Below are 12,751 nucleotides of genomic sequence, written 5' to 3'. Positions count from 1 at the left end.
CTCCCTGCCCCCAGCTCCCCCCGCCACCACCTCCTTCCCTTCCAGCCACACTCAACCCCTTCTCTCCCTCCTCCCGCAGGCCATGGCTGCCACAGAATTCCTCATCCGGGTTCTGCTAGGGACCATTTGGTACCCGCAGAAGGTTGGTGATGAGCTGGATGAGGCCACGCGCGAGCGCATGCAGCAACGTGCGCAGCTGCTGAGCCTGGAGATGTCTCGGCTGCTGCAGGAGCTGAAGCAGAGCAGCCAGAGGCAAAGGAGCCAGGTTCAGACGAGCCAAGAGCCAAGCGTCATGACCTGGGGAGCTCTGCTCTTTGCTGCCTTGCAGCAGCGACAGTTCTGGGCCATTGCTGGAGTCCTGGTCCTGCTCTTTGGGCTCTGGTGGTGGCTCAGCAGAAGGAGCCATGAGACCGACACATGCAGCAAGAAAGGCAGTTGCAGAAAGAAGGGGCACAGGCAGGAGCAAGAAGGAAAACCCAGTGTTGCTCTGGATATGGGCAGAATTTTGGCGGAGCGCCTTCTGGACGTGCCAGAATCATTTGTCATGGTGGAGGAGCTGGTGGATGAACTTCTGCGTACCTGCCGAAGACTCTGCAGGAATAGTTTCATGCCGCGACTGATGCCAGCCATTGGGGAGGGCAGTTTCTGCCAAGGCTGGAGTCCCCGTGAGGATGACGCCGTCTACCGCCTGCTCGTGCCCCTGCAGGCCCCCCGCGGGCACGCCTTCCACCTCGAGCTGGGCACTGATGAGGAGATGCCGGCAAGGAACTCCCGCCTCCGCGTGGAGCTGGTGTGTACCTGCATGAGGGAGCGGCTGGTGAAGGACATGCTGTGCTTCCTCCACCACCCCAAGGAGGAGCTGAGGAGAAATCAGGGTCCCAGCCTGCTAGGCACCCTCTGCACCGGCCCCTACCTAGACGTGGAGAAAACCACACGCTGGTTCCAGATATTGGTACGTGCAGCCTGGCGGGTTTTGCCTCGGTCGCGACACAGCCGCCTCACAGTGCTGCCCTCCAGGCGCTCCTGCAAGCTCCGGGTTGTGGATGCTTCTGATAGTCTCCTCCTGATTGAGATGCTGTTTGGGGTGCAGCAAGGTGACTCGGACACCTTCCTGAGCATCGAGTAGGCAGAGGCCAGGCTTACCATCAGCGGGACGTGGCCAGAGAGCTGTGCTATGGCAGAGGTGCCAACATGCCAATAAATCACTTGTTGAACACACAAGCGCTGCGTCCCTGAGGTTCCATGCATCACTTTGCTGGGGAATGCGGGCATGGGGTGCTGACAGCTCAGCTGCCACACAGTCGGCCAACATTTTGCAGAAGAGCGGGTGCAGTGCCCTCTGGTTTCAGTGATTCATTGGGCCTTGCCTTCCCAGGTGGTGCAGGCTAATCCTAGTAGGCAGCTTGGCATCACGCAGCTGCTCAATCCCTTGCCAACAGTGGGCAGGCTGAGTGCATCAGCAGGGTGAAAGGGGGAAGACTTGTGGGTTGAGAGAGGACAGTTTAGCAGCAAAAGCTACGTGGCCAGGTAAAGCAAAACAAAGAAGCCGTTCACTACTGCCCTGTTCTGCTGAGCAGACCTGCCTTTACAGGAAGCGTTCACCTCCCTGCGGCTTGGGTTACCAGGAAACTTGCTAGCCTTGTACAGCGGCCCTCAGATTATTGTCAAAGAGCCATAGAATAGCTCAAGTTGGAAGGGACCCATAAGGATCATTGTGTCCAACTCCCTGCTCCTTGCAGGGCTACCTAAAACTAAGTCATATGACTAAAGAGCATCATCCAGACGCCCCTTGAACTCTGGCAGGCTTGCTGCCGTGACCGCTTCCCCGGGGAGCCTGTTCCAGTGACCAGCCACCCTCTTAGTGAAGAACCTTTTCCTAATGTCCAATCTGAAATTCCCCTGACGCAGCGTCAGTCCATTTCCTCATGTCCTAGTGCTGGCCAGCTTGAACTCTAACCGAGCTTTGGCTGCACAGATTTTCCCCCTACAGTGGCAAGCCCCATCTCTGTCGTCTTCTCGTGTCGCCTCTCTTTCCTTGCTTCCAGTGTCCGTACACTTTCCTTCTCCACCTATGTTCTTGAAGAGGATCCCTGTTCAGCCAAGCCGGCCCTCTGCCCCACTTGCTTGACTTCTGACACCTTGGAATTGCCTGCTCCTGCGCTCTTAAGAGATGGCTCTTACAAAGTGGCCAGCATCCATGGACAGCCAATACCCGTGAAAGCAGATTCCCAGGGAACCTTACTAACTAGCTGCTTCAGCAGCCCCAAGTCACCTCTCCCCGCATCCAGGCTCCAAGTTCTGCTGGCAGCTTTCCTCTATCGCCAACGCCTGGGAACTCCGTTACTTCGTGGTCACTGTAACTAGTGACCAAGACAGCCACCAATCACCACATTGCCCACCACTCCCTCTTTCTTTACAAGCAACAAATCTAGGAGGGCACCTTTCCTGGTCGGCCCCCTTAGCACCTGCTAAGATAACCAAGAAGTTATCTTCAGTGTGCTTCAGGAATTTCCTGGACCTGTTTGCGTCCACTGTACGATATTCCCAGTTGACGCCTGGGAAGTTCAAACCACCCATAAGGAAGAGGGCAGTTGATCCAGAGATATCCCTTACTTCCTAGTCCAATAATTCATCGGTGGCATCGCCCTGGCTGGATGGTCAGTGGTAGGCTGCCACAAAAGCATCCGCTTTATTTGCTTTCCCCTTCACCCTTAGGCGGCGGCTCTCAACCATGCCGTCCCCAGCTGCAAGCCCTGTGCACAGTCCAGCCCCTCCTTTCCACCCAGTGCTACCCTGAGGCGCGGAAACAAACTCTACAACTCACGGAGAGTTATAAAGCAGGTAGGTTTATTGCAGCCCTGGGTGCAAGGGGCGTCGCTCCTCCTGACTTGCACACTGCAAGTCCTGATGGACAAAGCTTATATTGCTCAGTTATATACATACGCATTAGATTTCCTGGCACTAATTATAATACTTGCCTCTTAATTACGCATGCATTTTAAGTCCCTTCTTCCACATATGGTCGGTCATGAGTTGGCCCATCCAGTAATCTTGCCAGTGTATTGCAAGGGGTGTTGGTTTCAACGGGTGTTCTGACTCTTATCTAGATGGAGATGTCCTTAGCTCCTTTTGTCTTGGTTTTGAGTGGCACCTGCTGCTAGGTTGTTTGCATCCCCCCCAGGATGTTCCCCATCAGGCTTGGGAAGATTACATCCTTGGGTGCATTCTTGCCTGAGGCCCCTTACAGCAGTGGCAGTCTGAGGCTGTTGCCTGTTTGTCCCGGGTGCTTCTGAGGGGAACCTCAGGGATCACGGGGTGGTTTCCAGACAGGAGTTTGGTAGTTCTGCAGCGTCCTTATAACTTTGTTTAGGCGCTTCTTGTCCTGACGCCCCTCTGACTCCCCCAAAGCAACAAGTTTCCGTCATCGTGCAAGCTCTGCCTGTTACCTTACAGCCCAAGGCTACCTCGTTATCCTGGCTGAGTTTTGGCTCCGGGCCCCAACATTTGTTGCGCTACACTAGATTGCATTGGTGACGTTTAACTGTGCATTCCCTGAATCAACCCCTCCACCTCACCTGCCCTGCCTCTCTCTCCTGAAGAGCCCGTAAGCGTCTGCCACGTCACGGCACACCAGTCACAGGACTCATCCCACCAGCTTTTGCGTACGCCGATGACGTTCTAGCTCTGGGACTGGGCCAAAGCTTCTAGCTCCTCTTCTTTATTCCTCCTGCTGTGCGCATTAGCATAAAGATATTTCAGACGTGCTCCGCTGTACTCAGCACATCAGTCAGAGTGGTACGCGATGGTATCTTCCCCAACACCCTTTTTCTCTTAACCTAATTTATACTATTTTTTACCTTTCAGGTGGAGCTTGAGTGACTCTAGTCATACGCACCTTTATTATGATTGGTGTAAAATTCCCTTGCTTTGCCCAGTGAGGGGTGGTTGCATCTTAGAGGCAGGTAGTGAAAGGACTAAACCCCTGACAGTCCCTGACTCAGACCTAATTGTACGCATCCTTCTTGTCTTGTGGCTTCCTCCCTTGCAAAGATAGTGTTAGGTATTTGAAGAATGCCACTTGGTGCCTGATAGGATTAAAAGGACCTTGAATAAGCTCGTAAATTCATCGATAACATAGACTCGGGACATCAGTGCCGAGATAAGCATCAGCCTCTTGTGATAGTCCAAGGCCAAAGGACTGATGAGATAATTCAGTGACTATATATAGGCAAAGGAAACCCAAAGTTCAACCATCGGACAGGTGAGGAAGACCATCGGAGACCACTGGAGGACCCCCGAAGACCACTAAAAAGACAACTATGCACGCGGATTGAACTTTTCCATACGTTAATGAATCCTCGGGAACCTTATGACTATGCATGACTTTATAGCATAATAATCTTTGGAAGTTTACCGAATCACTGGAGCACTCGTGGTGGAGCAATCCCCAGTGCTGCCCAGCGCTGTAATAAAGAATGCCTGCTTAATAGTGACTTTGTTGCTATTGAGTTTTATTTTGGGAACTTTCTGGATACGCCGCTTCCTCTTACGGGGAGGCTCGGACTTTGAAGGATAGTATCCGCAAACTTTTGTAGCAGTAGCTTTTGGGACGGAGGTGTGTTTTGGTATTATAATGATAAAAAGGACAGCATTTTGTCAAAACCATGACAGACTGTTGGCTCGGGGTAGCAAACGTGCAGTGTACCAGCTCCGTGGTCACGGAGCCTGGGCAAATGTGCAGTGTACCAGCTCCGTGGTCACGGAGCCTGGCCATGGTGTCTCCACACCGTTCCACCCTCCGGACAAATCCTCCTAGAGTCAGAACACCAAGTTCTCCTGGCATCGCTGACATCTAAGGTTACGAGCCTAGGGGACTTCCATGGAATGGATTGCTCACCTGTCAGCCGCACGCTACCCTGCAAGACTCTTCCATGCTGTACCTTTTCTAAAAACATAAGTTTAATTTCTAAGTCACCCCCACCGATTATTCCACACATCTTCCACTGGGTCAGGTTGCTCGGCGCCCTGTCCAACCTGACCTTGAATGTTTCCAGGGGTGGGGCATCTACCACCTCTCTGGGCAACCTGTTCCAGTGTTTCGCCACACTCATAGAATCTCCAATTGCTAATACCTGACGTGCTTTCCTGGTGGCACCGGTTCTAATGCAGGTGATGGCTCAACTTTGCCCGCTTGAAGTTCCTGGATGCTGTCCGTTACTCCCGTGCTCTGAATTCTCCAATCCCACACGGTCACATCTGCATCCAAGCCCCTCTAACAAACACCTCTGTGAAAGCCTCCCGTTAGCTGGCGTCATAGATAAGTACCTGTAGCAAGACCAACTCCAGGGTCGTTTAGATCCAGAAAGAACAGGTGGATGGTGATGCCACAGAACGACGGCTGCTTTGCAAAATAGTAGTATGTGCGTGTTAAGTAGCGCTTGGTCAAATCACGTTGTGCCTGAATGCTAGAGAAAGGTATAAGAACCTCGTGTAAAACCATGTTTGGAGTGCCCCAGTTTGCATGGGACACCTCATGCGCATGAATAAAGAATTTCTCTTGTAATTCTGTACTTTGCACCCTAGCCTCTCTCCTGAGTCGGTGCGGGACAGTTGCGAAAGTTTCCTAACACTTCCCATGGTTGGAAGCGGTTGCGGGGACAGCCAGCACCGCCCAACTCTCCCAAGACCTGCTGCCTGCTGGCCAGGGCCTCCCGCGCGCAGCCCAAGGCCGTCAGGCGCACAGATGTTGTCCGAAAAGCGGATTCGCTGCCCGGTGTGCAACGAGTCGATAATCACACCCTCAGGAGAGACATTGCTAATTTACTTCAGGGTTGCGCAAGCCTGGCTGCTCGGTGGTTTTCCACAAATCAAGCATAACGTAGCCGGCTACCTCATTATATTTATACATAGGTCCAGACATATTCTACCTATCCAATACCTACCCATTCTCATCTACAGAGGCATTTGCGAAGCAGTATCTCAGATGCTGTGGCAGGCTTTCATTTCCCAAAGCCCTTCTGCAGGATGAGGCCCATGGCAGGAGCACAGACAGGGCGGGCCATAGTTAAACAATCAGCGAAACCAGAGCCCACTGCATCAGCTCTTCTGCAAAATGCTCTCTAACTGCGCCAGCTGAGCAGGGAGCACCCCGTGCCCATGTTCCCCAACAAAGTGGCGCACAGACACTCGCAGAATCAGCGTTTATTCAAAGACACGATTTATTGGCACCTTGGCACAGAGTAAAGGTCCCGGAGGGGACAGTGTCTCTCAGAGAGGAAGGGCAGTCACCGTCCAGCAGGCAACGGGTGTCTCTGTCGCAAGCCTCCTTGCAACGGCCCCTTCAGCTGCATGGGGCCCCGCTCCCCAGGGCGTGCTTCTTCTGCGCAGGAAAGGCGCAGCAGCAATTCCCACAGCTGACGGAGCTGTGTGTTCTCCGTGTCCAGCGTGCTTGGTTCTGCAGGACCAGCTCCCCGGGGAGTGCCGCCACGCCTGGCCCTGTGCGTGAAGATGTGCACCTCTGCCATAGCACAGCTCTCTGGCCACGTCCCGCTGATGGTAAGCCTGGCCTCTGCCTACTCGATGCTCAGGAAGGTGTCCGAGTCACCTTGCTGCACCCCAAACAGCATCTCAATCAGGAGGAGACTATCAGAAGCATCCACAACCCGGAGCTTGCAGGAGCGCCTGGAGGGCAGCACTGTGAGGCGGCTGTGTTGCGACCGAGGCAAAACCTGCCAGGCTGCACGTACCAATGTCTGGAACCAACGTGTGGTTTTCTCCACGTCTAGGTAGGGGCCGGTGCAGAGGGTGCCTAGCAGGCTGGGACCCTGATTTCTCCTCAGCTCCTCCTTGGGGTGGTGGAGGAAGCACAGCATGTCCTTCACCAGCCGCTCCCTCGTGCAGGTACACACCAGCTCCACGCGGAGGCGGGAGTTCCTTGCCGGCATCTCCTCATCAGTGCCCAGCTCGAGGTGGAAGGCGTGCCCGTGGGGGGCCTGCAGGGGCACGAGCAGGCGGTAGACGGCGTCATCCTCACGGGGACTCCAGCCTTGGCAGAAACTACCCTCCCCAATGGCTGGCATCAGTCGCGGCATGAAACTATTCCTGCAGAGTCTTCGGCAGGTACGCAGAAGTTCATCCACCAGCTCCTCCACCATGACAAATGATTCTGGCACGTCCAGAAGGCGCTCCGCCAAAATTCTGCCCACATCCAGAGCAACACTGGGTTTTCCTTCTTGCTCCTGCCTGTGCCCCTTCTTTCTGCAACTGCCTTTCTTGCTGCATGTGTCGGTCTCATGGCTCCTTCTGCTGAGCCACCACCAGAGCCCAAAGAGCAGGACCAGGACTCCAGCAATGGCCCAGAACTGTCGCTGCTGCAAGGCAGCAAAGAGCAGAGCTCCCCAGGCCACATTGCTCTGCTCCTGGCTGCTCTGCTCCAGCTCCTGCAGCAGCCGAGACATCTCCAGGCTCAGCAGCTGAGCACGTTGCTGCATGCGCTCACGCGTGGCCTCATCCAGCTCATCACCGACCTTCTGCGGGTACCAAATGGTCCCTAGCAGAACCCGGATGAGGAATTCTGTGGCAGCCATGGCCTGCGGGAGGAGGGAGAGAAGGGGTTGAGTGTGGCTGGAAGGGAGGGAGGTGGTGGCGGGGGGAGCTGGGGGCAGGGAGGAGAGGGGGCAAGGCAGCTGGGAGGCAGCAAGGCCTGCGCCCACCCGCGGCAGCGGCATCACCGTGCCCTGCCCAAGGCGCTCCCACGAGCGGCTGTGCCCTCGATGCAGGGTGAGAACCCACCCCACCGGGGGCGCGCGCTTCTGCCCCGGCCCTCGTCCAGCCCAGCCTCTGCCTGCGTGCGCACTCACCGCTGGCCCAGGCTGTACTGGGGCAGGGCGTCCTGCTGGCGCCCCTGATAACCGCCCCCATTGTGACTCGTCCCCTCTGCTGTCACAGGCGCCAGAGCGCATCACGGGCACGCCCGCCGGCCAGCCCCGCCCCTCGGCCCCACCCCGGAGCAGCAACTCACAGCTGCTTCAAGCATCCATAGCTTGATAGCCCAATGGCTCCCCTTACAAAGCAGACAAAAGACCCCTGAAACCCTCACCAAACCTAAGATCCGGTGACATGTGCCATGGATACTGTCAGTGGTTGAGCACAGCTGGGCACCAGGTCTCACCAAACCGCTCAATCATTGCCGCTCCACATCACTGCAGGAGGAGAAAATGACAACAAAATGCAGTGCTTTTCGATAAAGACAGGGAGATCACTCAGCAATTACCACCACTGGCAAAACAGTGACTCGATTAGGGGAAATTACTTCATTAATTTATTACTTTATTACCAATCAACTGCATTACTGGAATCCCTAATATATACGATGAACAAAGAAAGAGCCAGCACAGATCCCCAGATGAGCTATTAGTGGTGGCAGGTATACCCCTGAGGAAAAGGAGGTGCTGTTTACAGTCGCTAACACTAAGGCCAAGAGTCACCCAGCATTGGGCAGTTTTCCGTGCTAGGCTGCCTGGCACAGCGGCCCATACCTCCTGCATCCTAGAGCTCTTATCTCAGTATCAGCCAGCCAGCAAAGGCAAGCGACCAGCTTCAGCATTCTCTTTGTTCATGGAAATCAACCTATTTCCTTGACAGTTAATAGTTATCAGCAGGAATTTGGCTTTGCAGTTCTTAAATAACAAACCAGGAAGTCTGAGGATGTCTGTTGCAGAAAGCTTTAGCATAAGTGTTTAACAGCTTGGCATAAGATCACAGCATAAAAACCAAAATGACCTGTGTTAGAAGACTGAACATTCTGTCCGCAGTTTTGAGTAACAGATATCTATAGAACTGTAAGCAAGTGTAAAAACAAGGCTCGTCTAATGGTTTCAGCCCTAAGCACAACAGGAAGTACAACCACAATCACATGGTAAGGCATTTCCATGGCAACTGATAACCTTTTCCATTAAACTGGAGTTAATTTCAGGCTATAATCTGCCAAAGGACAGGGAATGCACAAGGACGAAGCAAGATAGCTAACACCATATGTAGAAAAAGGAAATGGCTGAACTGTGGGCGTGATGGGAGTGGAAAGGAGCAAGAGCAGGACTCGGCATAAGAAAACCCTGTCTCAGCGTGTCATGTCACAGGCAGGAAATGCTCCCTGCACTCCATTGCCACTGGATGTCACTACGTGGGTTTCCCTGCAATCGACTGTGTAAATAACGCACGTGCAAGAAGTCTGCATCGCTTCGCTTTCCCTGGTCCCTAAACGGTGTCATGGGTCTCTCCTAGCTTAGGAGCAAAAAGTATTAATTAACTGGCTTACGAGATACGCTGCCTCCATGGTTGCCAGGGCCCTGACCAGCCCCCCCAGGCCTTCCCTCCGCCCTGTCCATGGCCCAGAATCCCCCTGCAGCTCAAACCAGGGCTGTCAGTCCCCGTCAGAGCGACACTTCAGGTTGTCAGTTTCCAGCTTCCCCCAGCCTTGCCTGGCCTGGCCATGGGCTCCGTTGAGCCAGGCCCACCAGTGGGCCACTATCCCAGCCTGGCCTCGGCCTGGCCTTGTCCCCACAGCCCTGAGCTGCAGGTTGACTTCCTGGCCTGAACTCATCCTGCCTCATCACCGTGAACCTGCTTGATGATCTGCAGGCATGAGTGAACCTGCCAAGGGTCTCCAGGCCTGCCCCACTACCTGGGTGGAGGTGGTGGGACAGGCCTTTGTCTTAGCACACTCAGCTCCTGACTTCCAGGCCCTGAGGGAGCGGCTGGCCCTCGCTGTACCCTGGCACAAGTGTCCAGAGTGCCATGATGCCTAGGTTCTGCTGTAAGTCCTTCCCAGGAAACTGCACCCCAACCCCCCACAATCCTCTGCACCCTAATAGATCCTGTTGTTGCGGTACCTGAAAGCTACAGATTAAGTGGCCGTGGGGCAGTCCCAAAGGAAGGTTGAACTGGACCACCAGAAGCCCTCCTGTCAATTTAAGAGCCGTGGAGAAGTGTCACTGCTTGATAGCTGGACCTGTTGGTTTCCCACAACTGCAAACTACAGTGATGACGCCTTACAGCCACTTCTCCACATCCCTCTTGAGGAAAAAGCAGCATTGAATAGGTCTACCACTCCAGCTGGCCCAAGGTCACGGGGAATGTGAGAGAAGAGCTTCCCTAACCAGCAATTTGTTTTAATTAACTAGCGTTCCTTCCTGGGAAAGGTTGAGGGGTTCAGCTGTTTGGAAGGCAGGGGGCAAGATGATCTCCTGGGGCATGTTCTCATTGCCAGAGAAGAGGTGGTCAAGGCGATTCTCCTCCAGGCAGCAGCGCAGGTATCTCATGGTATCCTGCAGCCGCAGCAGGAAATCCCTCCTGCGCCAGCCTGACAGGGGTATGGTGGTCAGGAGGGGCATCACAGCTGTCATCAAGGTGTCGGTGGAAAAGCCTGCGCCCACCGTGATATCGACTTACCCAAGTGAACCGAGTTGATTGTTAATAAAGTAATTTCCCCAAATCGAGTCACCCGGCCTTGTCCTGCCGGGTGGGTCTGCGCTTTCTGGCTGTCAGGGCTCTGGCTGCCTGGGGAGCTGTGAGTTGCTGCTCCGGGGTGGGGCCGAGGGGCGGGGCTGGCCGGCGGGCGTGCCCGTGATGCGCTCTGGCGCCTGTGACAGCAGAGGGGACGAGTCACAATGGGGGCGGTTATCAGGGGCGCCAGCAGGACGCCCTGCCCCAGTACAGCCTGGGCCAGCGGTGAGTGCGCACGCAGGCAGAGGCTGGGCTGGACGAGGGCCGGGGCAGAAGCGCGCGCCCCCGGTGGGGTGGGTTCTCACCCTGCATCGAGGGCACAGCCGCTCGTGGGAGCGCCTTGGGCAGGGCACGGTGATGCCGCTGCCGCGGGTGGGCGCAGGCCTTGCTGCCTCCCAGCTGCCTTGCCCCCTCTCCTCCCTGCCCCCAGCTCCCCCCGCCACCACCTCCCTCCCTTCCAGCCACACTCAACCCCTTCTCTCCCTCCTCCCGCAGGCCATGGCTGCCACAGAATTCCTCATCCGGGTTCTGCTAGGGACCATTTGGTACCCGCAGAAGGTTGGTGATGAGCTGGATGAGGCCACGCGCGAGCGCATGCAGCAACGTGCGCAGCTGCTGAGCCTGGAGATGTCTCGGCTGCTGCAGGAGCTGAAGCAGAGCAGCCAGAGGCAAAGGAGCCAGGTTCAGACGAGCCAAGAGCCAAGCGTCATGACCTGGGGAGCTCTGCTCTTTGCTGCCTTGCAGCAGCGACAGTTCTGGGCCATTGCTGGAGTCCTGGTCCTGCTCTTTGGGCTCTGGTGGTGGCTCAGCAGAAGGAGCCATGAGACCGACACATGCAGCAAGAAAGGCAGTTGCAGAAAGAAGGGGCACAGGCAGGAGCAAGAAGGAAAACCCAGTGTTGCTCTGGATATGGGCAGAATTTTGGCGGAGCGCCTTCTGGACGTGCCAGAATCATTTGTCATGGTGGAGGAGCTGGTGGATGAACTTCTGCGTACCTGCCGAAGACTCTGCAGGAATAGTTTCATGCCGCGACTGATGCCAGCCATTGGGGAGGGCAGTTTCTGCCAAGGCTGGAGTCCCCGTGAGGATGACGCCGTCTACCGCCTGCTCGTGCCCCTGCAGGCCCCCCGCGGGCACGCCTTCCACCTCGAGCTGGGCACTGATGAGGAGATGCCGGCAAGGAACTCCCGCCTCCGCGTGGAGCTGGTGTGTACCTGCATGAGGGAGCGGCTGGTGAAGGACATGCTGTGCTTCCTCCACCACCCCAAGGAGGAGCTGAGGAGAAATCAGGGTCCCAGCCTGCTAGGCACCCTCTGCACCGGCCCCTACCTAGACGTGGAGAAAACCACACGCTGGTTCCAAATATTGGTACGTGCAGCCTGGCGGGTTTTGCCTCGGTCGCGACACAGCCGCCTCACAGTGCTGCCGTCCAGGCGCTCCTGCAAGCTCCGGGTTGTGGATGCTTCTGATAGTCTCCTCCTGATTGAGATGCTGTTTGGGGTGCAGCAAGGTGACTCGGACACCTTCCTGAGCATCGAGTAGGCAGAGGCCAGGCTTACCATCAGCGGGACGTGGCCAGAGAGCTGTGCTATGGCAGAGGTGCCAACATGCCAATAAATCACTTGTTGAACACACAAGCGCTGCGTCCCTGAGGTTCCATGCATCACTTTGCTGGGGAATGCGGGCATGGGGTGCTGACAGCTCAGCTGCCACACAGTCGGCCAACATTTTGCAGAAGAGCGGGTGCAGTGCCCTCTGGTTTCAGTGATTCATTGGGCCTTGCCTTCCCAGGTGGTGCAGGCTAATCCTAGTAGGCAGCTTGGCATCACGCAGCTGCTCAATCCCTTGCCAACAGTGGGCAGGCTGAGTGCATCAGCAGGGTGAAAGGGGGAAGACTTGTGGGTTGAGAGAGGACAGTTTAGCAGCAAAAGCTACGTGGCCAGGTAAAGCAAAACAAAGAAGCCGTTCACTACTGCCCTGTTCTGCTGAGCAGACCTGCCTTTACAGGAAGCGTTCACCTCCCTGCGGCTTGGGTTACCAGGAAACTTGCTAGCCTTGTACAGCGGCCCTCAGATTATTGTCAAAGAGCCATAGAATAGCTCAAGTTGGAAGGGACCCATAAGGATCATTGTCTCCAACTCCCTGCTCCTTGCAGGGCTACCTAAAACTAAGTCATATGACTAAAGAGCATCATCCAGACGCCCCTTGAACTCTGGCAGGCTTGCTGCCGTGACCGCTTCCCCGGGGA

General features: G+C 55.5%; 2 protein-coding genes across 2 annotated transcripts; one reads left to right on the top strand and one right to left on the bottom strand.

The window, feature by feature from the left end:
* Window positions 1-82: 82 nt before the first annotated feature.
* Window positions 83-1,126, top strand: LOC135314915 (inositol 1,4,5-trisphosphate receptor-interacting protein-like 1). The gene has a single exon (XM_064459969.1). The coding sequence runs from the start codon at window positions 83-85 to the stop codon at window positions 1,124-1,126; it is 1,044 nt and encodes a 347-aa protein (XP_064316039.1).
* Window positions 1,127-6,284: 5,158 nt separating this feature from the next.
* LOC135314914 (inositol 1,4,5-trisphosphate receptor-interacting protein-like 1) lies at window positions 6,285-7,586 on the bottom strand. The gene is given in 1 exon segment (XM_064459968.1): window positions 6,285-7,586. A coding segment is annotated over 1 exon segment (1,302 nt).
* Window positions 7,587-12,751: the final 5,165 nt, after the last annotated feature.

This window comes from Phalacrocorax carbo, chromosome 9 (genome assembly GCF_963921805.1).
Source record: "Phalacrocorax carbo chromosome 9, bPhaCar2.1, whole genome shotgun sequence".
NCBI classification, from domain to species: Eukaryota; Metazoa; Chordata; class Aves; order Suliformes; family Phalacrocoracidae; genus Phalacrocorax; species Phalacrocorax carbo.
The sequence above is the reverse complement of the archived record's forward strand: the minus strand, read 5'-3'. Positions and strand labels throughout refer to the sequence as shown.

Coding starts and splice junctions, on each gene's coding strand:
- LOC135314915 (XM_064459969.1), top strand. CDS start 83: ATGGCTGCCACAGAATTCCTCATCCGGGTTCTGCTAGGGACCATTTGG.